Source organism: Natator depressus, chromosome 3, assembly GCF_965152275.1.
Source record: "Natator depressus isolate rNatDep1 chromosome 3, rNatDep2.hap1, whole genome shotgun sequence".
NCBI classification, from domain to species: domain Eukaryota; kingdom Metazoa; phylum Chordata; order Testudines; family Cheloniidae; genus Natator; species Natator depressus.
The window spans coordinates 50,554,034-50,581,490 of record NC_134236.1 but is presented as its reverse complement, the minus strand read 5'-3'; the positions used below and the strand labels follow the sequence as shown (position 1 = coordinate 50,581,490).

Below are 27,457 nucleotides of genomic sequence, written 5' to 3'. Positions count from 1 at the left end.
GGATTTATATAAGGGCAATAAGATATTCTCCTTCTTATTCTATATCTCTTTTTTAATGATTCCTAACATCCCGCTTGCTTTTTTGACTGCAGCTGCACACTGTGTGGATGTCTTTAGAGAACTATCCACAATGACTGCAAGATCTTTCTCCTGATCAGTTGTAGCTAAATTAAGCCCCATCATATTGTATGTATAGTTGGGGTTATTTTTTTCCAATGTGCATTACTTCACATTTATCCACATTAAATTTTGTTTGCCATTTTCTTGCCCAATCTCTTAGTTTTATGAGAACTTTTTGAAGTTCTTCACAGTCTGCTTTGGTCTTAACTATCTTGAGCAGTTTAGTATCATCTGCAGACTTTGCCACCTCACTGTTTACCCCTTTCTCCAGATAATTTATGAATAAGTTCAATAGGATTTGCCCTAGGATTGACCCTTGGGGAACACCACGAGTTACCACTCTCCATTCTGAAAATTTACCATTTATTCCTCCCTTTGTTCCCTGTCTTTTAACCAGTTCTCAGTCCATGAAAGGATCTTCCCTCTTATCTCATGACAACTTAATTTACAGAAGAGCCTTTGGTGAGGGACAAAGGCTTTCTGGAAATCTAAGTATACTATGTCCACTGGATCCTCCTTGTCCACATGTTTGTTGACCCCCTAATAGATTATTAACTCTCATAGATTAGTAAGACATGATCTTCCTTTACAGAAGCCATGTTGACTTTTGTGCAACAATTTATGTTCTTCTGTGTGTCTGACAAGGAGGGCGAATGTGTCTGCTGAGGAGGGTGAATGCCCCATCTGACCTCTTCCTGGACTGTTCCAATATCTCTTCTCTGTCCTGTATTATATGGAAACAACACCACCATTTTTTCTGCAGATTTTTGCCCCTGCCATTGAAAATGTGAAATCAGCATATTAAGATCTTGCTTCTCATAGTATTCCTTTGATTTGACTAAGAGGCAGAAAAAAGGACATGAATTTTCAGTTATTTTAAAGGATATTGTTAAATGGTTTAACTTGCAAAATTCACCTTTCCCCACTACTGCAATCTGGTGAGGGGTATTTTTCCAGGCTTTAAATACAGCTTAGAAGTCCACCATCCTGTCAATAAATTTTTGGAAATACAATAGTTACTGTCTATGCAATATTTTTTACATTGTTACTGCAAAGTCACACAAAGGAAACCAAAAGTTGACTACCAAACCCCATTCCCAGGGCAGTGCTGACATAATTGATCCTGTTGATTCACAAACAAGGAAGTAAATAGAGCAGACCCATATTGGCTTTAACTTTATAAAATATGAAGTGGGGCGGGGAGGAAGTCAATGTCTGATAAATTGAAAAGGACTCTAACAGAAAGGATAAGAACATTTTCAAACTTCTTTTTTGCCTTCACCATGTCCTGTTTGTCGGTGTTGGCAACTCATGTTCTTTGTCTTTCAAGCATACAGATATAAGAAGATAAGAATGGCAATGGTCCATCTAGCCCAGCATCCTGTCTTCCATCAGTGGCCTTGTTCATATTCTCCTTCAGTGTCTCAAACCACCTTTTTTCTGGTTTTCCTCCTAGTCATCGTCCCGTGATTACTAGATTTTGTACTCTGACCAACATATCCCATGTCTCATCATCTCACATGACCCAACCATCTCAGGTGATACTCCCACAGCTTTTCCATGATGGGGGCTACCTAGATGATGTATTGTACCATTTCACTGCATAGCCTATAAGTTATCTTACATAGCTTCTGCCTTAGCGATCTCATTTCAATGGTGTGAAGTAATTGTTCTTCTCTATTCCTCCTTGGCCAGAATTCCGACCCATTCATCATGGATGGCTTAATCATTTTCAAACTATGAAGAAAATATTGAAAACAATGAATTCAAGTTAAAAAATGAAAAACATTATAACATTTTGGGCAATATCCCTTCAGCAATAGAAATTAAAATACACAAATGGCAAATTTGAAATGTGGGGCCAGATCCTCAACTGCTATGAATTAGTGTAGTTCTGTTTACTTCAATGAATGCCCCATGACTTCCTTTAACAAATTTACATCCTACAAATGCTATTGTATTTTGTAAGGTAGTTTTTTCAATGAATAACTCTAAAAAATATTTCAGCAAATGAAATAGCTGGACTTCAAGTCATTTGGCAAAGCACAGTAGACTAGAACATGTAAAATCATTGCAGAAAGGTCACACCTACTCAGAATCTACAGTATCAGCAGCAGAAACTTGTAGAAAAACAGGCTTACATGAGATGTAGACTTTTAGGATCACACATAGAGCCTCACATGAGATGTAACTTTTTAGGATCACACATTCTTTGTATACAGTTACACAGGGATTAAGGACAAAATTTTCAAATGTATATGCCTAGAGTTAGACATGTAAATCCATATTTAGGGATCAATCTAGTCCCCCACTGAAGTCAATGGAAAAGCCTCCGTTGACATCATTGGAGCTGGGTCAGGCCTGTAGACACCTAAATAGTAATGGCCTAATTTTAGAAGTGCTGAGCACCCACCCCACATTATTTTTCAAGTGTAGACCTAAGTATTATAATAATGATACTTAGCATTTGCAAACCAACCTAATAGCTTTCTAGAGAAATGGTCTGAAGTAAAAAGGATGAAATTCAATAAGGACAAATGCAAAGTGCTCCACTTAGGATGGAGCAATCAGTAACACATATACAAAATGAGAAATGACTGCCTAGGAAGGAGTACTGCAGAAAGGGATCTGAGGGTCCTGGTGGATCACCAGCTAACTATGAGTCAACAGTGTGACATCATTGCAAAAAAAGCAAACACATTCTGGGATACATTAGGAGTGTTGTAAGCAAGACACGAGACATAAATCTTCCACTCTACTCCATGCTGACAAGGCCTCAACTCAATTATTGTGTCCAGTTCTGAGTGCCACATTTCAGGAAACATGTGGACAAACTGGAAAAAGTCCAGAGAAGAGCAACAAAAATGATTGAAGGTCATGACCTATGAGAGAAGTTTGAAAAAATTGTGTTTGTTTAATCTGGAGAAGAGAAGACTGAGAAGGTAAGTTTGGCGGACAGTCAAGATTTCCCACACTCCACCACAAGCACAGGGTAGAGCAGCCACATTTCAGGAGGGCACTAGGAAGTCAGGGATATGGTTGGTTGGACTCAGGTATACATACTGCTGTGTGGAGGCTGGAGCCCTGCGTTTGGGCCTAGGTTAGAAAATTGTTAACCCTTGGGTTGGTAATCAGTCCAGATGCTCAAGCCCTGGGTTCTCTAACCCAGGGTCATAGAATCATAGAATATCAGTGTTGGAAGGGACCTCAGGAGGTCATCTAGTCCAACCCCCTGCTCAAAGCAGGACCGATCCCAAATCAAATCATCCCAGCCAGGGCTTTGTCAAGCCTGACCTTGAAAATCTCTAAGGAAGGAGATTCCACCACCTCCCTAGGTAACCCATTCCAGTGCTTCACCACTCTCCTAGTGAAAAAGTTTTTCCTAACATCCAACCTAAACCTCCCCCACTGCAACTTGAGACCATCACTCCTTGTTCTGTCATCTGGTACCACTGAGAGCAGTCTAGATCCATCCTCTTTGGAACACTCTTTCAGGTAGTTGAAAGCAGCTATCAAATCCCCCCTCATTCTTCTCTTCTGCAGACTAAACAATCCCAGTTCCCTCAGCCTCTTCTCATAAGTCGAGTGCTCTAATCATTTTTGTTGCCCTTCGCTGGACTCTTTCCAGTTTTTCCACATCCTTCTTGTGAATGGACACAGTACTCCAGATGAGGCCTCACCAATGTTGAATAGAGAGGAATGATCACATCCCTTGATCTGCTGGCAATGTCGCTACTTATACAGCCCAAAATCCTGTTAGCCTTCTTGGCAACAGGGGCACACTGTTGACTCACTGGCTTGAGTTCCTCTAACTGTAGGCTTACACTGAAATGTAGACATACCCAATATGGCTTAAACCTCTGTTTGACAAGTTTCCCAGCAGTAAAATGAGCATCATAATTATGCCCCACCACTGTAAAGTGCTTTGAGATCTGCAAGTGAAAGGCCTCATTCTTTCCTCACACTATTTTGACATCAGTGCAACTCCACTGTATGTAATGAAATTACTTCTGATTTGCACCAGGGTAAGCGAGAAGGGAATCAGGTGCAAAGGTTGCACAGCCCTATCAACTTATTACCTTTTCATGAAACCTACTGACATATTCCTTTTTGAGGCATTTTCAGATGTATCCTAAAAGCTCTTAGCAGTGTAACTCTCAGGTGCTGCTAAAAGCTTGTGGTATGTGGTGTGTTTAAACTGTGATAAGAGAATAAGAGCCTTTAAGGTTGGATAACAATTATGTCCTCACCTCAAGTACATGTCAATATATTAATTTCACGTCTTTGTTTCTCTTAGAGGACGTGGGGGTGCAATTCCTCCTCCCCCACCTGGGCGAGGTGCCCAAACACCTAGAGGGACACCAGTGACACGTGGAGCACTCCCAGTTCCTCCTGTAGCTAGGGGCGTTCCAACCCCTCGAGCAAGGGGAACTCCAGCGGTCCCAGGCTACAGACCACCCCCTCCTCCAGCACATGAGGCCTATGAAGAATATGTAAGTAACTATATATTTTGATAATTGATATGAGCCAAACTGCTTTGGCAACTTACAGGTACCTCTGTATTTGAGGACACTGGGTAGGTCCAATAAATGCCTACTCTGTACCACATACCCTTCACTGGTGGTTATACACTGTGCATGAAAAACTGTGATTTAAGTGACTGGAAATCATTTGATGGTATCTTTTAATTTTACAAGTATTAGCTATGGACAGGAATAGGCTGAGTTATCCCAGCTGTCTTTATATTTTCATGGGCGTATGTCTTTGCAATAATTAAATATAAATGAATGGAGATGGGAAAAGCACACAAAGTTATTTCATCAATATATTCTTAAAAGATTGGGCTCATGTGTTGTGAAGACTGATATTCAGTGTTGTCTAAGCATTTAATTTGTGCTATGAAAAAGATGCATTCACTTGTCTTGTTGAGCTGCTTCTACCCCCTTATATGATTTTACATACATAAAACACTTAGGAATTCTTGACAAAAGGTGTTTTTAAAATGTGTGGTGATATAGCATACATATAGCACTCTAAATATGTATGCAGATTTCCAGAAATATAAAAAAGAAATCCAGTTGAAAACATATCTGGCCTAGTTTTTATAATTCTAAAAAAAGTTATCCTAAACTTTCAAAGTGGGCTTTTGAAATAACACAAGAAAGGTGGGTGCCTAACAAATGAGTAATATATTTATTCCAAAAAGCATATAAAAGACATTATTTATTGTAGGTTAGTTCTTAAAAAATAGAAGGCTGCACCTTTGTGGAAAAAATAGCAATTTTTTGTGTATACTTTTTATGCTTTGGATTACTATTCTTTCATTCTTTTATAGTTTATTGTTTTCTCTATTTGTATTCAAAATTAAGAGTATCATGGGTACAAGGAGGACACATGCAAATTCAAACAATCATCAGGAAAACTGAGGCCATAATAAATATTTAATAAGGTATTGAAAATTATTATGTTGTAAACATAAGGTCTTTCAAATGATCCTTGTTAATGTTCCCACCTGAAACTATCACGATAACAACAAACACTCAAATAGAGGGAAAGTATTATCAAATATAATGTCCGATTTTTTAAACTACAGTAATTAAAAATGTAATATGAACATTTCTTCCCCATCCAATAGTCGTGATATAGAACTATCAGTAGGTAAATCAATAAGAACATAGTTTATAGACAATTCAGAAATTAGAAAATCTCTGAAATCAGAGGAAGGAAATGTGGTAAAAGATATTCAGTGTCATAGAATCATAGAATTACAGAATATCAGGGTTGGAAGCGACCTCAGGAGGTCATCTAGTCCAATCCCTTGCTCAAAGCAGGACCAATCCCCCACTAAATCAATACAAATCCCCCACTAAATCAATAGAGTGTCAAAACGATTTACCAGTATCTCATGCATTTTTAGAGTCCAGATAAACCACAGCCCCTTCAGTCAAAGTGAAAGACTATGATATTGATTGCAAGTGAGAAATGAGGATCAGTTCTTTGTGTGCTACTACATATACATATTCCACAATTGGTGAGAGAACATCCAGTGCACACATGGGAGAATATTTTAGTCTGCAGTATCTAATAGGGCAGTGCATGTGCCCATCTTCTCCTCGTGCATTCCGAGGATATAAAGGGCAGCGTATGGGGTCTACAAAGAGAGATAGTACCAAGTCAGAACAATTGCACTCTTTGAGTAGTACTTTCACTGGTCTTCCCTTTCCATCTAGCTCTTACCTCTGACTCCAAGTAGCTACTTATTTGTGTCAGCAGCCACAACTTGGGACACCACTTTTACTGGCGGGCTAAACCAGTTAGAAGGTAACTATGAGGGGAAATGTCTTTCCCCAGCATACTAAGTCTACTTTGTCCAACCAGATGAAAGAGACCTCTAGGTTGAAGGGCAGGAAAGGCACTGCAACAACATATTGTGAAATATGTAAGGCATGGCAAGGCACAGCAGACATCAATGGCTATCCACTGCAGCTAATGAAGTTGCCAGTTGTTGTGACCTTTTTTGCCACTGGTCTTCAATTGCAGCAACTGGGAGTGTGAGATTGCATCTGAGCAACGGTCTTCACATTTAAAAATCTTCAGACACAGGCATTCATGCATCATAAAATAGAAAGTCCTACACAATGGGCAAATGGTGAAGTGACAGCGTAGCCTATGTGATATCTGTTCATGACCTTTCTCCTCGCAGATCAGACTATACAGCCACAAGAACACAGGAGATGCCATGATATCATTGTTGGATATGACAGATAGCCATTCCCTCTGATGCAAGCACAATTCTGACTCATGTCACTGGGTCTTATGGCAGCTAGCAGGTTCATCAGCCAACAGAAACCACCACTTCCACCAGCTTCAGGCCTGGCTGTCCTTGGTCTACTGCCCAGGCAAACGCCACCTGGATAAGATGGTGCATCTCCTTCTCGTGGTCTTCCAGTCACTGGATTGGTGGAAGGACCAAAGCAATGTGTGCAAAAAGAGACCCACACAGTCCCAATTCACCTTCAAGGACCATAATCACAGAGACCTCCACCTTCAGGTGGGGGGCCAATATAAGCAATCTCACAGAGCAAGTCTTAGGGTCTATAATGCAGAGGGCTTTGAAAACTAATGTTCTAGTGCTCAGGGCTGTATACAAGGCATGTATGGCCTTTCTTCTGGATATTTGCAGTCAGACAATGCTGGCCACATCAGATAATATGGTGGCAGTCTTCTATCTGAACAGCCAAGGGGAGCGGGGGCTAGAGGTGAGGACAGATTGCTATTATTGTGTCAAGAGGTTATCTAACTATGGTACTTTGCCATAGAACACAGCATTATCCTGGCAGAGGTCCATCTCCCATCTTCAATCTATCAGTTTGTCATAGTTCCCATATTCAGGTATGCATGGGGCAATTAGTTGAAGTTACTGTGATCAGAGTGCCAGATCAGCTGCTGTTGACCAGCACTCTGTCTCAACCTCTTACAGCATTTCTCTTAGTGTGACCCTGTAGGAGATGGCAAATAAAAATGAGCTCTGAGAGTACTTCAGTTGTTTAGCATCACCTTTACTGATGAAGCCTGTGAGACAGGATTGCATTCCTGTCATTTTTTCATTAAGCCACTTAAGATTGCTTGGTTGAACCTTCAGTTTTTATCATCTGCCTGAAATATAATGGTAAAATTAACAATCTTACAATATTTAAAAAACAAGGTGAGACTTTTGGAGGCTACTCATAGTTGGCTTCAGGTCACATTGTGAAAGGCATTTGACTGTGAAGCTGCCTTTTACCTCCCGTGATTCAGAAGCCATTTAGGAGCTGTGGTATTAGTTTTCCTTCACTCAGCAGATGCTTGTTGTTCTTCCTTTTGTTTTGTAAAGAGCTATAATCAATTTCTGACTGAAACCTAGAATGAGAAACCTGCTTCATCACTTCCCCCACACCCCCACCCCAAAAGCTAGGAGCATTGGCCAATTTCAGTTTCAAAGCTAAATAAATCCATGGCTTAAATTTATCTTAAGATATCCAAGTTTGATTTCAATTTCCACTCTTGGACTAAACTGGGAGGAGTCCGCAATATGTTGGATCAGAACCAGTGCCCATTGAAGTCAGTGGAAATCTTTCCATTACCTTTAGTGTATGTTGGATCACGTCCTTAATGCACCATTTCAGCTGAAATGAAAGCACAAAATTAATTTACTCTACCAAAGTTTCCACTCTCCTTAAGGATCAGATGGTGGAATATCAGACTCCCCTGTAAAATGTTCTCTTGTCCAAACAATAAATATGCCTCATGTAAGGTTCTTTCCGCACACCCAACAAATGGCTGAAAGCAATTTATTCTTTAACATGATCACCTACTTGAATTTAATCTGGTGCAGACATGTCCTAGGTGTCAATATTCTTACTTTCCTTTTACCTTTAGAACTAAGTAAACATATCTCTTGATAACTACAAAAGATATAGCTTGTTTATCTTTTGGAGTGAGTGCAAAACAATGCTTTTCAGAAAGTCCCTAAAAAGAACCACAGGGAATGAGATAGATTATGCTTTTAATGTTGCGCTGTTCTTCCGCTGTGATGCACAGTTCATGCTATTTAAAATGAAAGAAAGCAAATGTCACATTCAACTGTTTACTCTAGGCTTTAATGGTTAATTATGTATTTCAATAGTTTTCAGACAAACTGGAACAAATATACTACTGTTTATTCACTAGCAGCACAAGCAATGAATAGCCTAACAATAGGGGACACATTGTCACCTTTTAACATTATTTGAAAAGAACAGCTAATATTCTTATGTGACTATGATTCCCAAACTGTGCTTGTGGAGGCTTTTGCTTAACATTTAAGCTAAAACCTTTATGGTATTGAAATCAATGTATCTGCCACAACTTAGAATGTGGATAGAAACTGAGTGTAAAGACCTTTACTTCATTAAACATTTGTATCCAACTCAGTGCCTTAACCAATGCATTAAATGGAGATATTTATGCCTGATCTTGCCCACTTTTAAAGTAAATTGCAACATTCCCAATGGATTTTGATGGGAAGTGGGGTCAGGACAGTTGAGGAGAAATATTTCAAGTCAAATACATTTAAAAGAATGAAAAAGATTGAACACAGTTATATACAAATATGAATTTATTTTACAAGTTGTAGACTATCATTTTCTATAGTCCATTTGTTTCTGTGTCCATTCTGGCTTGTTAAAAATGATGAAAAATCTACTGAGACCAAAGATTACCTGAATAAAGCTGAAATTTTAGACAAGGGAATCTGCATGGCTGACCAGCATATTGATTAAATAGGGTTGTTTAGCTATTATGCCCAAGGCACTTAAAGAGCTAAGCTATGTTCAACTAATATCTTCTGTGACTTGAAAAATCAAATTGTATTTTTACTGTAATAGCAATAAACAGTGTGATGATTATATCATCTGGAAGACTATATGTTGGACTTTAGAAGAACATTATGAGTGATAGTTTCATGGATGTAAAGAGATCAAGCTAAATTGTTTTGTTAGTTGTACTCACACCAGTGTAACCGAAAGGAGAATTTGGCCGACAGATGTAACAGATTCACTTCAAACAAACAAACAAAAAACCACATAAAAATAGAATTAAGAAAAAAAGAAAATGTAATAAATTGGTTCGTCTCTAAGGTGCCACTAGTACTCCTTTTCTTTTTACAGCTCAGCAGTGAGCCATCGATGTCTAAATACCTGCAGTATTAGAGGTTTCATACTGAACTGTGTAATGTCCTGGTTTGGGTTGAGATTCCAATTTCCTTATCACACAGAAAAATGACTGTTAGGAGCTTTCCCTTCATCCCTCCTGTGGTTCTTCTCATGTAGACAGAAACAGAAGACCCGAAGCCCAAAGTGCAGGCAATGCAATGTTTATTGGGGTTAGTTTCAAGCAAGCCATAGCTCTGACACCTCAGAGCCTTTTCCCAATGTTCCCATTCTCTATACCCCCTCTTTCTTAGTGCGCCCAAATATTTCTTAGTGCGACCTACAGTGCACGTCCATGGGCCCTTACAACTTCTGGTCATATTCGGTTTTGGAGGGTCATGAGTTTGGGGGCTTGGTACCACCTCTTTTGTATCCCATGGGAAGGGTAAGGAGTGATGTTGTGTTCTGGCCAAGGCCAGAGTTTTCTTTGGCTTTTTGTGTTCCATATACGTTCCTCTCCATCCCCCCTTGCTCCTCCTAACTGGTTGCTTGACCTGGATTTGAGAGAGGAGTCAGGCAGCCTTCCAGTGTATGCTCGTATATTATACTCCCACCATAGCCAGTAACACTTTAGCTCTATTCCTTATCTCGTTTCACCCCATCTGCTTGTGGGCAGATGTAATATACTGTGTCTTTTTTCTTTGTTCACATATGTTAGTAAGGATAATAGAGTATCAAAAGTCAACCCCAAAATTCTATTCCAGACTAACAAACAGGCCTATATACTAACAATACAAGCCAATGGGACTGCTCATGGAATAAGGTGTCAATTAATTTGAGTATAGATACCTGAATCTTCACCTTCATGAAACTGTCACAGCCTTAACATCCTTTTTAAAATAGACCTTGTTCAGTGAATTTCTTCATCTGAGACTAATGATTATTTGTAGTTCATAAGCAAAACTTCAGTCACAAAATTATATACGGTAATAATCTTATGTCTACATCCCTGCCACAAGAACTCAAAATATTTTTAAAAGTGAAATCCTAACTATTTCCACCCATATTTTTCAAAATGAATACCCTTCCTCACTGAGACATTAGATGCCAAATTTCTAGCTCAAGGATTTCATTTTTTCCCCTGCCAGACATAACTTAGGGCTAATAATGCTAATACAGCAACAGCCTAATAAATATTTATATTCTTGTATAGAAATCTATATGAAGGGCAGATCTCAATAGAATATCTGGCCTTCACTTAGTCATGTATAAAAACACACATACTATGCATCTACATAACATAATATACCATTTGTTGACCAAACACAATCCAAATAGCTAATAAGGATGTTATGAACAAAAATAGTTTTCCAATATCCATTAGTTGTCAAACAACTGATCACTGTGCAATTTCCCAGATAGTAAACAGTCTGTATACAAAGCTATTTTTTGGCTACTAATTGGCAAAACACTATCACGACTTTGTCTCAGACAGTTTTCTGCTTTTTATGTTAGGGTTACTTGCAAAAGCTTGGGTGGTCCAGAAATGAGGATGTTCATTTCAAACTTTATCTGAACATTGTTCAAGAAATAAAGTTGTAAGGCTATTGTGAACAGGCTTTCTTGAGAGAGATCCATTTGTAAATTATTTCATTAGGGATGAAAAATCACACAAATAGTGTTTCTTACAACATTTTGAAATGTTTCATCTGGTTCTAGATCATGCAGCACCACTAAAAATGTTAACATAATTTTGGACTATAAAAGCTTAAGGGTTATCCAGGTTAATGAAACCAAAAAGGACACAGACACACACAGTAGAACCTCATTAATCTGCAATAATGAAGGAAACCCAGTGTAGATTGTTGATGCTTGCAGACTAGTGAGTACCAGCATCACCAGACAGTTATGCGATCCTTAGTCTTGTTTCAGGTCATTATAGAGAACCAGAAAAGGGACTAGGCCCATCACTGAAGCTTGACATCACCCACACCAATCCTGACACCACGACATCAACAGAATCTTACTGGTGTGTGCTTCAGTGAACTGCAAACCAAATGTTCATGTTCAGGGCAGGTTTCCAGTTCATTAAATTGCAGTTTAAGTGAGGTTCTAGTATATAATACAACCACATTGCTGATTATATAAGTACGCACAGTTCTTCCTTACACATCTAGTTAATGGGGTATTACTGCTCTGTGTTTTATGTTTACTTATAAGTAATATTTACTGCAGATTAACATATACACTACACTAATACAACTAATACAATAAATTATAGTTCAGGAATCCTATTGAATTAGAGCACTTATGGACTGTTCAAAAGAGTACTGTAGGTATATAGAAATCTAAGAAGAAGTGGATGTTTTAAACATAGACGGTTGTTTACTTTTACGGAATGTCTTTATCATTTATGGATCATATATCTTCGGCACTGAGTTTTGTTCATGATTTGTTGTCATCTAACAACTTTGGAAAAGCTTCTTATGAAACAAACCCCATTTTAACCAATTACCAGTATATATTGAAGGCAAAGGAGTTACAGAATACACATTTACTTCATTGTTTGATGAAAGAAAGTGCTGACAGGCCTTTTAGCCAATTGCCTCTAAAAATGAACATAATGGTCACTCAGGCTAATCAAAAGAGAGGAAAGAATATTTGGTCCAATAAAAGGCCTGATAAGTATAGCATTTTTTCTGTAGTCAATTTTCTCTCTGAGTGTATGTAATGCATTTGCAGCTGTGGGTTTCAGTTGCATTTAAAAGATAGTCTTGCACTTAGAATGATGGGTATAGTGTATTACTACTGTGGGTGCAGAAATCCCATTCTCTGTACTAACAGTATGCTAAAAATTTTCTGGCATACAAAACAAGCTGAAAAATCTAATATTGTCTGAATTTTCACACACACATGCACCACCTCTCCCCCAAACACACACATACATAACAATGTTTATGTGGGTCGAGATTTCAGAATACATCCATATATGTTGACATAGATGTATGCACACCTGTCTGTCTTATCTATGTCAAATGTATGCTCTGATCGTGCCAGCTAATCCATTTGGAAAGGCTCTTATGCCCGCTGGAGCCCCACTGAAGTTAATGAGGTACTATATGGGCACGGGGGTATGCTTGCAGGTTCAGGGCTATCGTGTCTGTCTGTCTCTGTCTGGAAAAAAGTAGAAATGTAAAGTGTTGGAGACAAAATGTTTTTAAAGGAATAAAAGGTTTCATCAAGACAACTTTACTGGCTCTCCTTTTCAGCTTTTTGGCAGTTATTTATATTTTCTGCGTATCATCCTTGTACCAATGATATTGATGCACGTTGTCATTTTCTGAGGATACTGAAAGTGCTTGGTCCTTTACAAATAGAGAGAAAGAACAACTGTTTGATTAAAGTAGGTTAGATAATCTCGCTTATGCATGTCCCATATGCTCAAGTATGGCGGGAACTAAGAGTTCTTGCTGTTCTTTAAACTTAAATGTTTAAGCTGCTCTGCCATTCTCCTGTGATTATATTTGATGGGTTGAAACAGATTATTTTAATTTCAAGACCCACCTGCCTTTTTAATTGAAAGGTAGGCCTGTGCTTCAGCACACTGTTCAACTGAGCATAGATGCAGGTGGATACTAACAAAAAAAGTCTGTTTTTCAAATGTAACTGTTCAATGGTAGTTGACAGAGGCCCTATGTAGGGTGAGAATCTTGCTAAATGATTAATGAGCTCAGCTCCTAATATTTGTGTGTGTATCTCATGTTACCAACACCTTAGAAAGCTACCTACTTTTGCTGGTACTATCTAATTTTACTCAATCGTATAGAGCAGCCTTAGTATTGTATATTTTAGATAGGAGCAATGGGATGGAATTAAGACTGAGAATTTAGGATAAATATAATAACTTTGAAAGAGAATGGTAGAAGTCCCATCACCTGGGGCTTTTAAAACTAGACTGCAAACCACTAAAAAATGTTCAGGAGAGAACAATCCTGCATTTGCAAGGAGAAGGACTGAATGATGTGGTGGGTCTTTTTCAGCTTTAACTTCCATAGTTCCATCACTCTTTATTGCTTGTGTTAAAGTATTTGTGTCATTCCGAGAAATGTTATAAACCCAATGTCAGATAACTAGTTTCATATGGTTCTCAAGTATGTTCATTTCTAAAATAATCTGAGCTGTTATATTTTACAAAAGGGCTGCAGATTTAGTGTATCTTTTAGAATTGAAGTAAAAATGTTTTGAAAATTGATCTGGTTATAAACCTTAACACCTCAGATTTGACCTGAAGGCCTCTTAGCGACATGAGTAATCAGTAAAAGAGGAAGATTCAGGGTAATGGTTCTGAGGCAATAAAGTGGAAGATTGGAGAGGAAAAATATTCTTCCTCCACACAGAATTTCTTTCACCTGATGAGAAGATGGTTGGCCAATATTTCAGTAGATTCTAACATCACTATGGCTGCTATTGCTGAGACATGGCTAATATCATTTAAAATACATAGCATTTTGATGATAATTCTCTTATTTTGTAAGTGAATGTTGTCAGATGAATAGAGCCATACTGACCTCCATGGAAAACAGTTTTCTCTATATCTCCCAGAAGAGGTACAGCAAAAATAATTTCATGTCATTATTACTAATGTCTGGGCCCAACCCTGCAAAGTACTGAGCACTGAAATAAATAAGAGGTAAGGAAATTCATCGGTCATAAAATTGGACCTATTTTCCCAATAATGTTCTTCAGTGGCAATCTTTAATCTTTGCATTCATTCACTCCTTGAACTCTTCTAGAATGTCCAATAAGGGTCTGTGATAAGAACATTTATCCATTAGGAAATCAGCTAATTCTCACCAAATGGCTGTCAAACGTTAATGATTTGACTGAGAACACAGCTGCCTTGAAGTAGAAGGTTCCATATCAAATTAGCACTCCTCTAAACTCTCTAGTCTCTGATCCTTGTGTTTTAGGACTTGCCTACACAGGGACATCCAGTAAAATTAATCTGAATTAACTAAAGGTGTGAATTTGAAGTGGATTAATTAAACTGCATCAAGTCTCTGTGTAGATACTGTAATTCATAATTAAGGTGGATTTAATTTGGTTTATCTTAATTTACTTTGGAAGTGAATTAAACTAAACTGAATTAAAGTCACTTTAATTTTGAATGATGGTGTTCACACACACACATCCTTTTCCACTTCAGAGTTCCAAACATTATACTGTATACTGAAGACATTTTTCTTAGAGTTCAAATATGGGACCATTATTTTTGGTAAATATATACATTTGTTCATGTAAGTAGACATTCAGGGCCGGCCCACAACAGTTTGGCACCTTTGACAGGAAGCTCAAATGACGCCCTCATGCCCCTCGCTTGGGTCAAAACTTTGAAAGGTCTCAATTCTGCCTTCTTCCTGTTCTACTCCTCTCATGGTACTGCTCTGCTACCTACCCCAAAAAAGGAGAACTAACAACTTAAAATGCCTTGTTCAAAAATTTTAAGGAACATTTAACTTTCAAATGCCTGAACAGCATATGTAATTTTTCTTGTCTGCATAGTAAACACTGGCATTTTTATCTGTTTGAATAATCAAAGTGGTGCTTTCTGCGCCTTCTTGTTGCAAAGATTTGAACTGCTTTCTGCTGAAGGTCCACAGTCTAGGCCAGCTCATGCTCTATTGAGATGGTTGCCAGGCTAACCAGCCTCTCCTGTGTCATTGTGGAGCGTAGATGTGTTTTTATTAACTTCAGCTTGGAGAAGCTGCGTTCTCCACTGGCAACTGTTACAGCAAGTGTTAGAAGTATGCGCAGAGCAACATCAGCATTTGGAAAGAGGGTGGTCGTCTTATTTGTGCACTTATATTCCATAACAGCCTTTGGAATTGATCCCGCTGAAATGTACCTTGAAAGGGCTTTCAGTTCATCACCTAAATCACTTGCATCAATATCATCATGTGTCAACACTGTCTCTAGTGCCCTGCATTGCTGGTGTAGGTCTTCTTCAGGTATAGTGAGGACTTTTGGAATATCATACAACATCCCAAATATACTAGTGTGTTCCTTGAGTTGCATGAGACATTCAACTGACTGTACTGCACAATCTAGCACCTGGTTAAAGAATTCAACTTTGAATTAGAATCATAGAATCATAGAATATCAGGGTTGAAAGGGACCTCAGGAAGTCATCTAGTCCAATCCCCTGCTCAAAGCAGGACCGATCCCCAATTAAATCATCCCAGCCAGGGCTGGGGTCTCTTAGGGACATCCAGTAAAATTAATCTGAATTAACTAAAGGTGTGAATTTGAAGTGGATTAATTAAACTGCATCAAGTCTCTGTGTAGATACTGTAATTCATAATTAAGGTGGATTTAATTTGGTTTATCTTATGTTGTTTGGGGTCTCTTAGGGATTATCCCATGCCTCGTAATCAAAATGTCGTCTTCTTCGGTGACTCTTGTATTCTTGAATGGGTGGGAAAATAGCTTCAGTGCGAAGTTTCTCTGTCAATTTCTGTGAACTCTTCAGAATGTTTTGAAATCCCTCATCTGACCAGTAAGACTATAGGTATGACTTTGCTTTATCCAATTGTTCCATTGCTCCAGATATATCAAGGTCAACACCTTGGAGTCTCTTGCTTACAACATTTATTTCAAATAGTATGTCATGCCACAACACTAAGCCACACAGAAATTTGAAGTTATGTATGTTTTTGGTGATTCCATTTCCCTCTCCCATGAACAGTTCATAACATTAACCTCCATAATGGCAACTATGGCATCATCTATCTTCCCAATTTGGTGTTTGATAGGCTTTATCGCCTCCACTCGACTTTCCCATTGTGTTGCACTCAGTGATTTCAGTATCAGAGAGGATGTTCCCAGATGTTGCTTCAAAATTTACCATCGATGAGTTGAGGCAGAGAAAATTACATAGATGCTTTGAATTACATTAAAAAATTCAGCAGCCTCACTAGAAGCTGATGCTGCATCACTGACCACCACGTTCAACGAATGAGAACTGCATGGGACAAAAAAGCTCAAGGGTTTAACTCAGATCTGTGTCTGCACTCCTCTGTTCTTTCCTCTCATGTTGGCGCCATTATTGTAGCCCTGACCTCTTATGACAGCTATTGCAATTCCTGTATCTTCCAGCTTTTTAAGAAGCACATTTGTCATACCAGCTCATGTAGTATCAATGTCAATAAATTCTAGAAAATGCTCTCTGACAGTCACCATTGCAGGGACATTTTCACTAGGTTCTGTTGTTGTTACAAAACGCACCATTAAAGTAATTTGTTCTGTATGGCTGATGTCAGGTGTGCAGTCCAGAATAACAGAGTAATATCTTGCTGACTTCAGATTTGCCACAATCTTCTGTTTGACTTTTGTTGCCAGTAACTGTATGATCTCATTTTGAATTGTTTTTCCAAGGTAGTGGTGTGTGTACATTCCTTAGGTTGTGACTCTTCTGACATGCTCCTGGAGTACAGCATCAAACTCAGACATCAGGGCCACAATTTTAAGGAAATTTCCATTGTTTGGCACATACAGCTGATCTGAAGTGCCACACAGTGCTAGGTTGTGGGTAGCAAGCATTCTCACAATGGCAATGAGCCTTTTCAGAACATTTTGCCAGTAAATAGACTCTGATGCAATCTTCTCTTGATGCTGATCATCTATGGTGACCTTTAACCTTAGTCTCATCTCAAGCTCTTTCCACCTGTGGAATGCTCTCTGGTGATTTGCTGCCTTCTCATGGCATGCCAGATTTTTCCAGTCCTTTGTTCCTGTAGAACCCAATGTGGCTGGAACATTAGACTGGAAGAGTTTGCAACAAAACCAGTATGCAACATTCTGGGTTTTTGAGTACATAAGCCATGGTCTCTCCACTTCGTCACCATTGGGGATTTCACACCAGTAATGTGTTGGATGGAAACTTCTATTTTCATTGTCTTCGGGGAATATGAAGTTTTTCACTTGCTGTGGCCCATGCAGTACAAGGAATTCCCCCAGGCTACTGCTCAAGTGGGTCCACAGTCCTGGATCATCGAGACTTAAGGAACTAAACTCAGCAGCAGCTGTTTCTTGCACCTCCACCACACTCTTCTCTGATCTACACTTTTCTTCAGGAATGTGCATGGTTACATCCATTTGAGATGGAGATATGGATGCTGCAGTAGCTGCCAGATCACCTGCATTCTGACTAACTGGAAGATCAGGCATCTCCTGATCACATCCTCACTAGGGCCAGAAGGCTCACCGTGAACATTTGTGTCTATGTATCTCAGGAGAACTCCTTCCTGCTTAGATAGAAAAGCTTCCTTTGCTTTCTTTCTTTTTCTGAATGCTGCCCCAGAGGGGCGTTTTCTCCTTTCACTCATGACTGCTGTTCTGTGCCAGCTATAGTGGCTCTCAATACTCAATTGAAGGGGACAAATGAGCAGGCTGGTAGCAGGGCCTGAGTGAGGGAAGATATCAGTGTCTTAAGGGCCTAATTGGCTCCTACTACTTCAGTTGACTGCCTGTTCTCCTCAAGTGGGTTCAGGGAAGCAGCAGGAAACAGGAAGCTCCTGAGAAGCTGGTGTTAATCAGTCCAGGCTCCTGAGGGTGCTAGAGAGGTACCTAAGAGGCTCCTCCTCCTCTCTCTCCCTGCAGCTCCTGCTGCTTTCTGTTATTCCCTCTCACCTTTTCTCCTGCCTGCCTGTTATGTCTCTTGTGCCCTCCTTCCTCCAGCACAGCACTCCACTGTCTCTGTGCATCTAGAGCAGAGAGAATACCTATGCACCAGCAGCAGACACAATTTTCTACACTCTGGGTCCTACTGGTGCACCCCTGCACAGTCTGGCACCTGAGGTGGCCGCCTCAGTTTGCCCCATGGTAAAGCCAGCCCTGCAATGATGCCACCTTCTGCGCAAGTAACACCTTCCCAGAGTTGGTCTGTAAAACCACTACCAGTTCCCCATTCAGATTCCTCTAGAATCATTTCTACTGTGGTGCCTATAAGAAATTAACCAACTGGAAAAGGTTTGCTAGAGGGTCAATAAGGGATCAAGTGTGTGTGTGTGTGTGTGCGCACGCGCGTGTGCACACAATATATTTATATATACATACACAATAAAACAGTAAGATATGTATCTAACTATGCCAATTGTCTTAGACCATGGTAATATCAGAGGTAATGACACCAATCACCACCTTCAATCTACAGCTTATTTGCGTGCAAAGATTTCATTGGATGTAATGACTAGTGATATGAGGGCATCTGCACAGATGGCAGATTACTTGGCCCAGCTGCCACAGTTCTTCAAAGGTCGATTCAACACCCATATAATTCAATACAAGAACAACCCACACACAAATCAAGACAGCCAGCACACACAGTAACCCCAAACACACAATAACCCTCACCACAGCATACGTCTTATTCACACCCACACAAATCAACGCAAATCTCACAGTCCAACGCACACCCTCCCAACCATCCCTCATACTTGTCATAAAACCATAAATCTGTATTTAATACAAAACAGAACAAACAGCCAGCATGCAATATTTTGCTTTTTTCTTGTATATATCCCCCCTCCCCCCCCGCACCCTTTGTATATTTCTCTGTTTTCTAAAAAAAATTAAGAGCTTTGGTACAAACAATTTTGTCTTTTTATGTGTCTGTACTTTTTATGTGTCTGGCTTATTTTGGATGATACTGTAATATAAATGATAGTAAAGGTTACCCACATGATTCTCTATTGTAGTTAATAAGAAATGCATGGCTATATGCATTTACATAGCTTGACAAATATAGGTATATGTGTTCAAAGAAACATGGTGGTCTCTGTTCATCTCACTTCAAATTCACTTCAATTGAGTCATACCAGGGATGAATTGGCCGAATGTCAAGGATTTTAAATTGCCATTACAAATAATTGGTGTGTGTCTTGTGAATAAAGTTCAAGTTAATTATTTCCTTTCTATCTAAAGCACGTTTACAAATTGTAAGCTATGAGTGTGGCTAAAATCATCCGTCAGAAACAGCATTTTATGTAAAATCTTGTTAATGTAGATCTTAAACATAAAACGTATTCAGTTTTCATATATTTCATACAATGCATGTACTTGATAAAATGGATTACAAAAGCAACACAAATTCCATTTTAAGAACAACATAATCAGTCACTACATGATTCCTAAAGATCTGGATCCAGTCACAGTGAACCACTTGTAGGAAACAGACAGATAATTTCAGACTGAGTTGAAGGAGCTAATCCAGGAGATCAATTTTACATTGTGGATGTAAAACAAATACATCATCAAAATCTTTACTAATAAAGGACATCATAGTTCTAGGCTACCAGTTAAAATATATAGAAAGTCAACTGAAATCCACAAATGTAAGTATTCTAATCTCCAGAGGAAATGTGATCCAGACCTAGAGTAAAATTTTCAAAAGCACCTAAGTAATTTAAGCTCCTAAATCCCATTTTAAAAGTGACTTGGAGACTTAGAAGCCTAATTCTGTTGACTTTCAGTGAGACATAGGCTCCTAAGTGCCCAAGTCAGTATTGGACATGGGACTTAGGATCTTTTTACATCTAAATATAAAATTTTTGTCACAAAACTTTCTATAAAAGTAGAGGTAAAATTTTGGGAGGAAAGCCCATATAATTTAGGAGCTTAAGGCTGTGTCTACATTGCCCAGAAGTTCAAACTGGGAGGGGGGGTGTGTGTGAACAGCAGTTCACGTTAAAGTGCTGTGCTGTAAATCCTGTGTGGACACTGCAGGCGCAAACTGAAAGGTTCCTAGTTCATATTAATGTAGGCTTGTTTGAATAGGTTTACATTAATGCAAACTAGGAGCCTTTTAATTTGCAACCTCAGAATCCACATTGGGCACAAAAGTGACTTGGGCACTTAGGAGTCCATGTCTCACTGAATCTCAATGGAATTAGGCTCCTAAGTGCCCAAGTCAGTATTGAACATGGGACTTAGGACATATGTACACTGCCCTGCATTTCAGGCTATGTGGGTGTGAACAGCAGTGTGCACCAAAGTGCTGGACTGTAACTCCTGTGCGTGGATACTGTGGGCACAAATTAAAAGGTTCCTAGTTCATGTTAATGTACTCCTCTTCAAACAAGACTACATGAATGTGAACTTGGAACCTTTTGGTCCACACCTGCAGCATCCACACATGGGAGTTAAAGTTCAGAACTTTGATGCTCACTGCTATGTATACCCCCATGCTCAAAACTGTTGGGAAATATAGGTAGGCATAGCCTTGTACTCCAAAGGTAGAGTTTTTTTCTTTCCAAATTTTACCCCTATTTTAATAGAAAATGTTGTGACAAAATTTCTAAATCTAGATGTAAAAGAAAATTCTATCTACTTGGAAAAGCCTACCACGTTCTTAGGAGGAAAGCTCATAAAAATTCCCAAGTAGGAAGTACCATCATAACTGTTTCTGATCAGAGGGATTTGAGACAAAATACTGCTTGGAAAGAAATAGATTTTAAAGGGATCAAGCTGCTGTTTCTCCCAGATCTCAGCCCAGCCACAGAGGTGAGCAATTAATCTGTGGTGTTCTGAAAAAAAATATTGTGGCTAAGGAACTGAAGCCTTCATTTTCTAATTATCAAAATTCATTCTTCTTTGATCATAACTCATATATATTCTGGCACCAGAGGTAAGCAGACAGATTACTTGATACTATCCAAGAAACTGCTTAAAGTAAATTCTGCTGAATAAAAGTAACTAACGAGGACTAAAATGAGTCATTGTGTGTAATAACTTCCCTACTTTGTTGACATGTTCCTTAACTCCTTCCTCTAGTGGGGGAAGATCTTGTTGTGTGTATTTGGTGACATGATGTTCTTACACACAATGTATCCTTGTTACCACTGTGAGAGTGTCTGAATGCTTTATATTAAATTAATTAGATGTTAAGTGGGTGTAGTTAGAAACTAGAAAATTATCTTTGGCAGGAGCATAGCTTTAATTCTTGCACAGGTATTTTCCCTCTCTTCAAAATGATGCATTCTGACATATAATAATGTTGGGGTTTTTTGTGAATGGTCTTGATTAAAGCATAGCTTTAATTCTTGCACAGGTATTTTCCCTCTCTTCAAAATGATGCATTCTGACATATAATAATGTTGGGGTTTTTTGTGAATGGTCTTGATTTACTAAAAGTTCTGGTTAAACTTTGAAAGTGTTTCTACAGGAATTTTACTTTTCTTGTATTATACTGACTTATTTGTCCTTATAAAATGAGAATGAAAAAATTGTGGATACCTTTGTTAACCAAAATTTCTAAACTCCAAGTGTCTTCTCTATTATGCTTACTATATTTTAGGATGCCTGATACAAGCACAGAATTACATGACTTCTTCATGATTTTCTTACTCAAAAAGGATTTTCACAATAACATCAAATGCATTAGCAAATAACAGGGCAGTAGCTTCAGTAATCAAAAACACTGGGTAAGGAAAGAAAGCATAAAAGAGACAAATAAAATTTAGAAAAATATTTTTAAAAAACTGCTGAAATCTCAAAGGACACATAAGATCAGACAACGTATAAGTTTCCCAGTACTCATTATCCCTGTAGAGCTGTATGCTCAAATACTATAGAGGTATAACCTAGGTATTCGACACATTGTGTGTATACAGTTGGCATGTTGCTCATGTCTATAGTCCATCTTCTGAGCAGGGATTTAGAGGTACAAGCAATTTAATGAGGTGAAAATCCATGAACACAGCATTGTAGAGCTAGAGCAGCACTTTAAGAAATGAGGAGGAGACGTGAGTGTGAACAGCTACACTTCTAGGTAAAAAGAAAAGGAGTACTTGTGGCACCTTAGAGACTAGGTAAGCAAATTACTTTTTCAAAGAAAATTACTCTGCTGGTCTGGGTCAAGCCTTGGCTCCAGAGATACCCTTTGGTTGGGCCTCTCACACACAGCCCAAAACGTAATGTGATCTCTGAGTCCTTCCTACAATAGTCTCAAAATCCTTTGGTAGCTGGGAATGGTGGGGCAGATTCCAAGCCCTCGGTGAAAAATGAAAAGTGAATAGAAACAGATTGTAAAAAGAAAAGGAGAATTTGTGGCACCTTAGAGACTAACAAATTTATTTGAGCATGAACTTTCGTGATTTTCGTGATATACAGATTGTGTATATTTATGAAAGAATCAGGAGAACCATGGATAGAGATTTCCTCTTGGATATTGCTATGAGGAAGGGAGAATCGGCAATGTGCCCCTCACAGGTTGCAGCCCTCATTGCTAGACTGATGCCTCCTCCTGGTCATGCTGGGAGTTAGCTCGAGATCAGTGCCCATGTCCATGGTCTGCAAACCGTCACTCTATCTCTGCTCCCACCTACGGCTCCTCTCTCAGCTCCCAGAATCACAGTATCCTCTTTGCAACTCAGCCCTCTGGCTAGGTCATCATTTGTGTTTCCCCTTTCTGGGGTATGTGGGGGGGTAATCTCTGTCCAACAGTCCAGTCACTTCCCCAGTGGCGATTGAGGGGGACCCAGGCCCACCCACTACTGCAGGGCTCAGTCCAGGGACCCTTTAAATAGCAGCCTCCTGCTGCTCCTCTGTAATCTCCTTCAATGCTGCTATATTTCCCTGGGCCACTTTCCCACGGCCCTAGCACCTTCTTCACCCTTACCTCAAGGTACTCAGCTGCTCAGTCCAAGCAGCCAGCCAGGAGCTCCCTCTCACTCCCCTGATCCCTGCTAGCAGCTGCTCTGTCCAAGGTGCTTAGTTCTCTCAGCCCTCCAGGGGCGCAGTCCTTACCCACTGGGCTCCCAGCAGCAACTGCCCCTACTCAACCCTCAGCTCCCTTTTATCTGAGCTTGCTGGGCCTGAATTGGTTGCTTCCTGCAACTCCTCCCTGATTGGCTGTGCTTCACACTGCCTCTCTGACCTGCTTGCCCTTCTGGGGCAGGGCACGATTAACCCCTTCTATTCCTGTGTGGGGTAGGCACCACATCACAGTGCCCTTTCCAAATATATGATAGAGAACTAAGGGGGCAATGCGCAGCAGCTTGTTCTGTGCACAGAGGGTACATCTACACTGGAGTAAAAGATCTGCAGCATGGAAGTCCCGGACGACTGGAAAAAGGCTAATGTAGTGCCCATCTTTAAAAAAGGGAAGAAGGAGGATCCTGGGAACTGCAGGCCAGTCAGCCTCACCTCAGTCCCTGGAAAAATCATGGAGCAGGTCCTCAAGGAATCAATTCTGAAGCACTTAGAGGAGAGGAAAGTGATCAGGAACAGTCAGCATGGATTCACCAAGGGCAAGTCATGCCTGACTAATCGAATTGCCTTCTATGACGAGATAACTGGCTCTGTGGATGTGGGGAAAGCAGTGGACATGTTGTTCCTTGACTTTAGCAAAGCTTTTGACACTGTCTCCCACAGTATTCTTGCCAGCAAGTTAAAGAAGTATGGGCTGGATGAATGGACGATAAGGTGGATAGAAAGTTGGCTAGATTGTCGGGCTCAACAGGTATTGATCAATGGCTCCATGTCTAGTTGGCAGTCGGTATCAAGTGGAGTGACCCAAGGGTCGGTCCTGGGGCCGGTTTTGTTCAATATCTTCCTTAATGATCTGGAGGATGGTGTGGATTGCACCCTCAGCAAGTTTGCAGATGACACTAAACTGGGAGGAGAGGTAGATATGCTGGAGGGTAGAGATAGGATACAGAGGGACCTAGACAAAGTAGAGGATTGGGCCAAAAGTAATCTGATGAGGTTCCACAAGGACAAGTGCAGAGTACTGCACTTAGGACAGAAAATCCCATGCACCACTACAGACTAGGGACCTAATGGCTCGGCAGCAGTTCTGCAGAAAAGGACCTAGGGGTTACAGTGGACGAAAAGCTGGATATGAGTCAACAGTGTGCCATTGTTGCCAAGAAGGCCAATGGCATTTTGGGCTGAATAAGTAGGGGCATTACCAGCAGATCGAGGGACATGATCGTTCCCCTCTATTCGACACTGGTGTGGCCTCATCTGGAGTACTGTGTCCAGTTTTGGGCCCCACACTACAAGAAGGATGTGGAAAAATTGGAACACGTCCTGCGGAGGACAACAAAAATGATTAGGGGACTGGAACACATGACTTATGAGGAGAGGCTGAGGGAACTGGGATTGTTGAGCCTGCGGAAGAGAAGAATGAGGGGGGATTTGATAGCTGCTTTCATCTACCTGAAAGGGGGTTCCAAAGAGGATGGATCTAGACTGTTCTCAGTGGTAGCTGATGACAGAACAAGGAGTAATGGTCTCAACTTGCAGTGCGGGAGGTTTAGGTTGGATAGTAGGAAAAACTTTTTCACTAGGAGGGTGGTGAAACACTGGAATGCGTTATCTAGGGAGGTGGTGGAATCTCCTTCCTTTGACAAAGCCCTAGCTGGAATGATTTAGTTGGGGATTGGCCCTGCTTTGAGCAGGGGGTTGGACTAGATGACCTCCTGAGGTCCCTTCCAACCCTGATATTCTATGATTCTATGATGCAGGTAGCCCTGGTCAACTGACTCAGGCTTGTGGGGCTTGGGCTGTGAGGCTGAAAATTGCTGTGCAGATGTTTGGGCTCAGGCTGGAGCCTGGGCTCTGGGATCTCCCCACCCCCAGAATCCCAAATCTCAGGCCCAAGCCTGAGCCCAACCATCTACACAGCAATTTTACACAGGCCAAGCCCTGCAAGCCCGAGTCATCTGACCTGGGCCAGCGGTGGGTGTTTAATTGCTGTGTAATGTACCCAGAATGTCTCTGGAATATAAGATGTAACCTTCACACTAATTTTTCAACCTCTCCTAGAGAGAGTTCCCCCAGGATCCAGGTGCTTCCTTAACTTGCAAGTGTGGCTCTATTATCTTAAGGAACCCTGTTAGTGTGAGCAAGTGTCCTTCTGGTGAGACAAACTAGACAATTGAAATCTGCCAGTGATAAATATTTTATTGCCTATATATTAATGCAATGCAGCTGTAATTGATCTATAATAATTGATATAATGTTTCTGGGAGTTTAAATTAGCAAGAGAAATACCTCTAAAGCAGTGTTTCCCAAACTTGGGATGCCGCTTGTTCAGGGAAAGCCCCTAACGGGCCCGGCCGGTTTGTTTACCTGCTGCATCCGCAGGTTCGGCTGATCGCAGCTCCCATTGGCCGCAGTTCGCCGCTGCAGGCCAATGGGGGCTGCGGGAAGCAGCACAGGCGGAGGGACATACCAGCCGCCGCTTCCCGCAGCCCCCATTGGCCTGCAGCGGCGAACCGCAGCCAGTGGGAGCTGCGATCGGCCGAACCTGGGGACGCGGCAGGTAAACAAACGGGCTCGGCCCACCAGGGGCTTTCCCTGAACAAGCAGCATCCCAAGTTTGGGAAACGCTGCTCTAAAGCAAGCCAAAGTACAAACTGACTCAGAAGATTACAGCTGTTTATCCTTCACAGTCCTTGAAGAGGTTCAAGTGAAAATAAATGTACAACACCAAGACTTGTGTAAGCAGCTTGAAGGGGTCAAATACTCAGGAGTTATATTCATTACGGGGGGAAGGAGGGGAAATCACATCATACATCTTTCAGGCAAGAAGTTTGTTGAACAGAACATGAATGTAGAGATTATTTCAAAGCATGCCAGTCACCATATGAGTTGCTCTTGTGCTTTGCTGCTGAAGAAGCATGCACTGCATGAATTTAATGACATAATATTCTATCGATTCTAGAAGTTATAAAGTGAACCTATACAGCTAACTGACAGCCTTTCAATGATGATTGTGTCTGGATGTGACAATAATTTCTTCGCTCAATAATAAGATGATGTGATTTCACATGTCATGCTTTGTGTGGATGAGTAATAATCCCACTATCAGTCATCTACAATATATTGTAAGAATTAACCTATTTCTGTGTAATATATAGGAGCTCGTTGAAGGTAGACCACACTGAAAGTAAATGGGACTATGCGCCTAAATTACTTAAACACTTTTCAACATCCTGCCCAAATCATCATTTACCCAGGGAAGACCAAAAGAGCTTTCTTCCTCTTCAGTGATTACACTGTAAACTATTATTATTATTTTATTTATTTATTTATTTATTTATTTATATTACCATAGTACCTAGGAACCCTAGTCATGGACCAGGATCCTATTGTGCTAGGTGCTGTACAAACACAGAACAAAAAGTTTCCCCCATCCTAAAGAATTTACAATGTAAGTAACAGCCTATCTTATCTCTATTCTGCTGTATAGAGGTTCTTATAATGCCATCATCCCCACAGTATCTGAGCTCCTTCCTGTAATACTTTAAACAATTAGACTAACATCTGTCACATGTGGTTCATTCTTTCTGTTATCCTTTCCTCAGAGGGAAAGTTGTATGGGCTGCGTGGTGTTTAGTTTTCATAGGTTTTATTCTTAATTCCTATACACCGCTATATGTTCATATTAGAGAAAGAAAGGATGAAGAAGTGCACTTTCAATTTAGGTCACATGTGGTGAGATTTGAGATGGTTTCCTGTAGCAGCTTATTCCACAATCTGGGACTGGCTCCCAGTTCTCTCCTGCACAGACAAGCTTTACTCTTATGATAGAAAGTTCCGCTGTGCCTAAGAAATGGGGGTTATTACTACGGTTCTGATCTGAGAACTTCAGGTGATCTTTT

At 40.2% G+C, this 27,457-nt stretch overlaps 1 protein-coding gene across 11 annotated transcripts in view; it reads left to right on the top strand.

Annotated features, from left to right (window-relative positions):
- The window catches only part of KHDRBS2 (KH RNA binding domain containing, signal transduction associated 2), a 614,322-nt gene that overhangs the window by 386,775 nt on the left and 200,090 nt on the right, over positions 1-27,457 (top strand). For all 11 annotated transcript variants that reach the window (XR_012638772.1, XR_012638769.1, XR_012638770.1 and 8 more), the window contains one exon: positions 4,418-4,613. Coding sequence is in view for 4 of the 11 variants with exons in the window: in XM_074947899.1 (XP_074804000.1) it covers positions 4,418-4,613 (196 nt within the window). In the remaining 7 variants the exon portion in view is untranslated. The remainder of the gene's footprint in view (positions 1-4,417; positions 4,614-27,457) is intronic.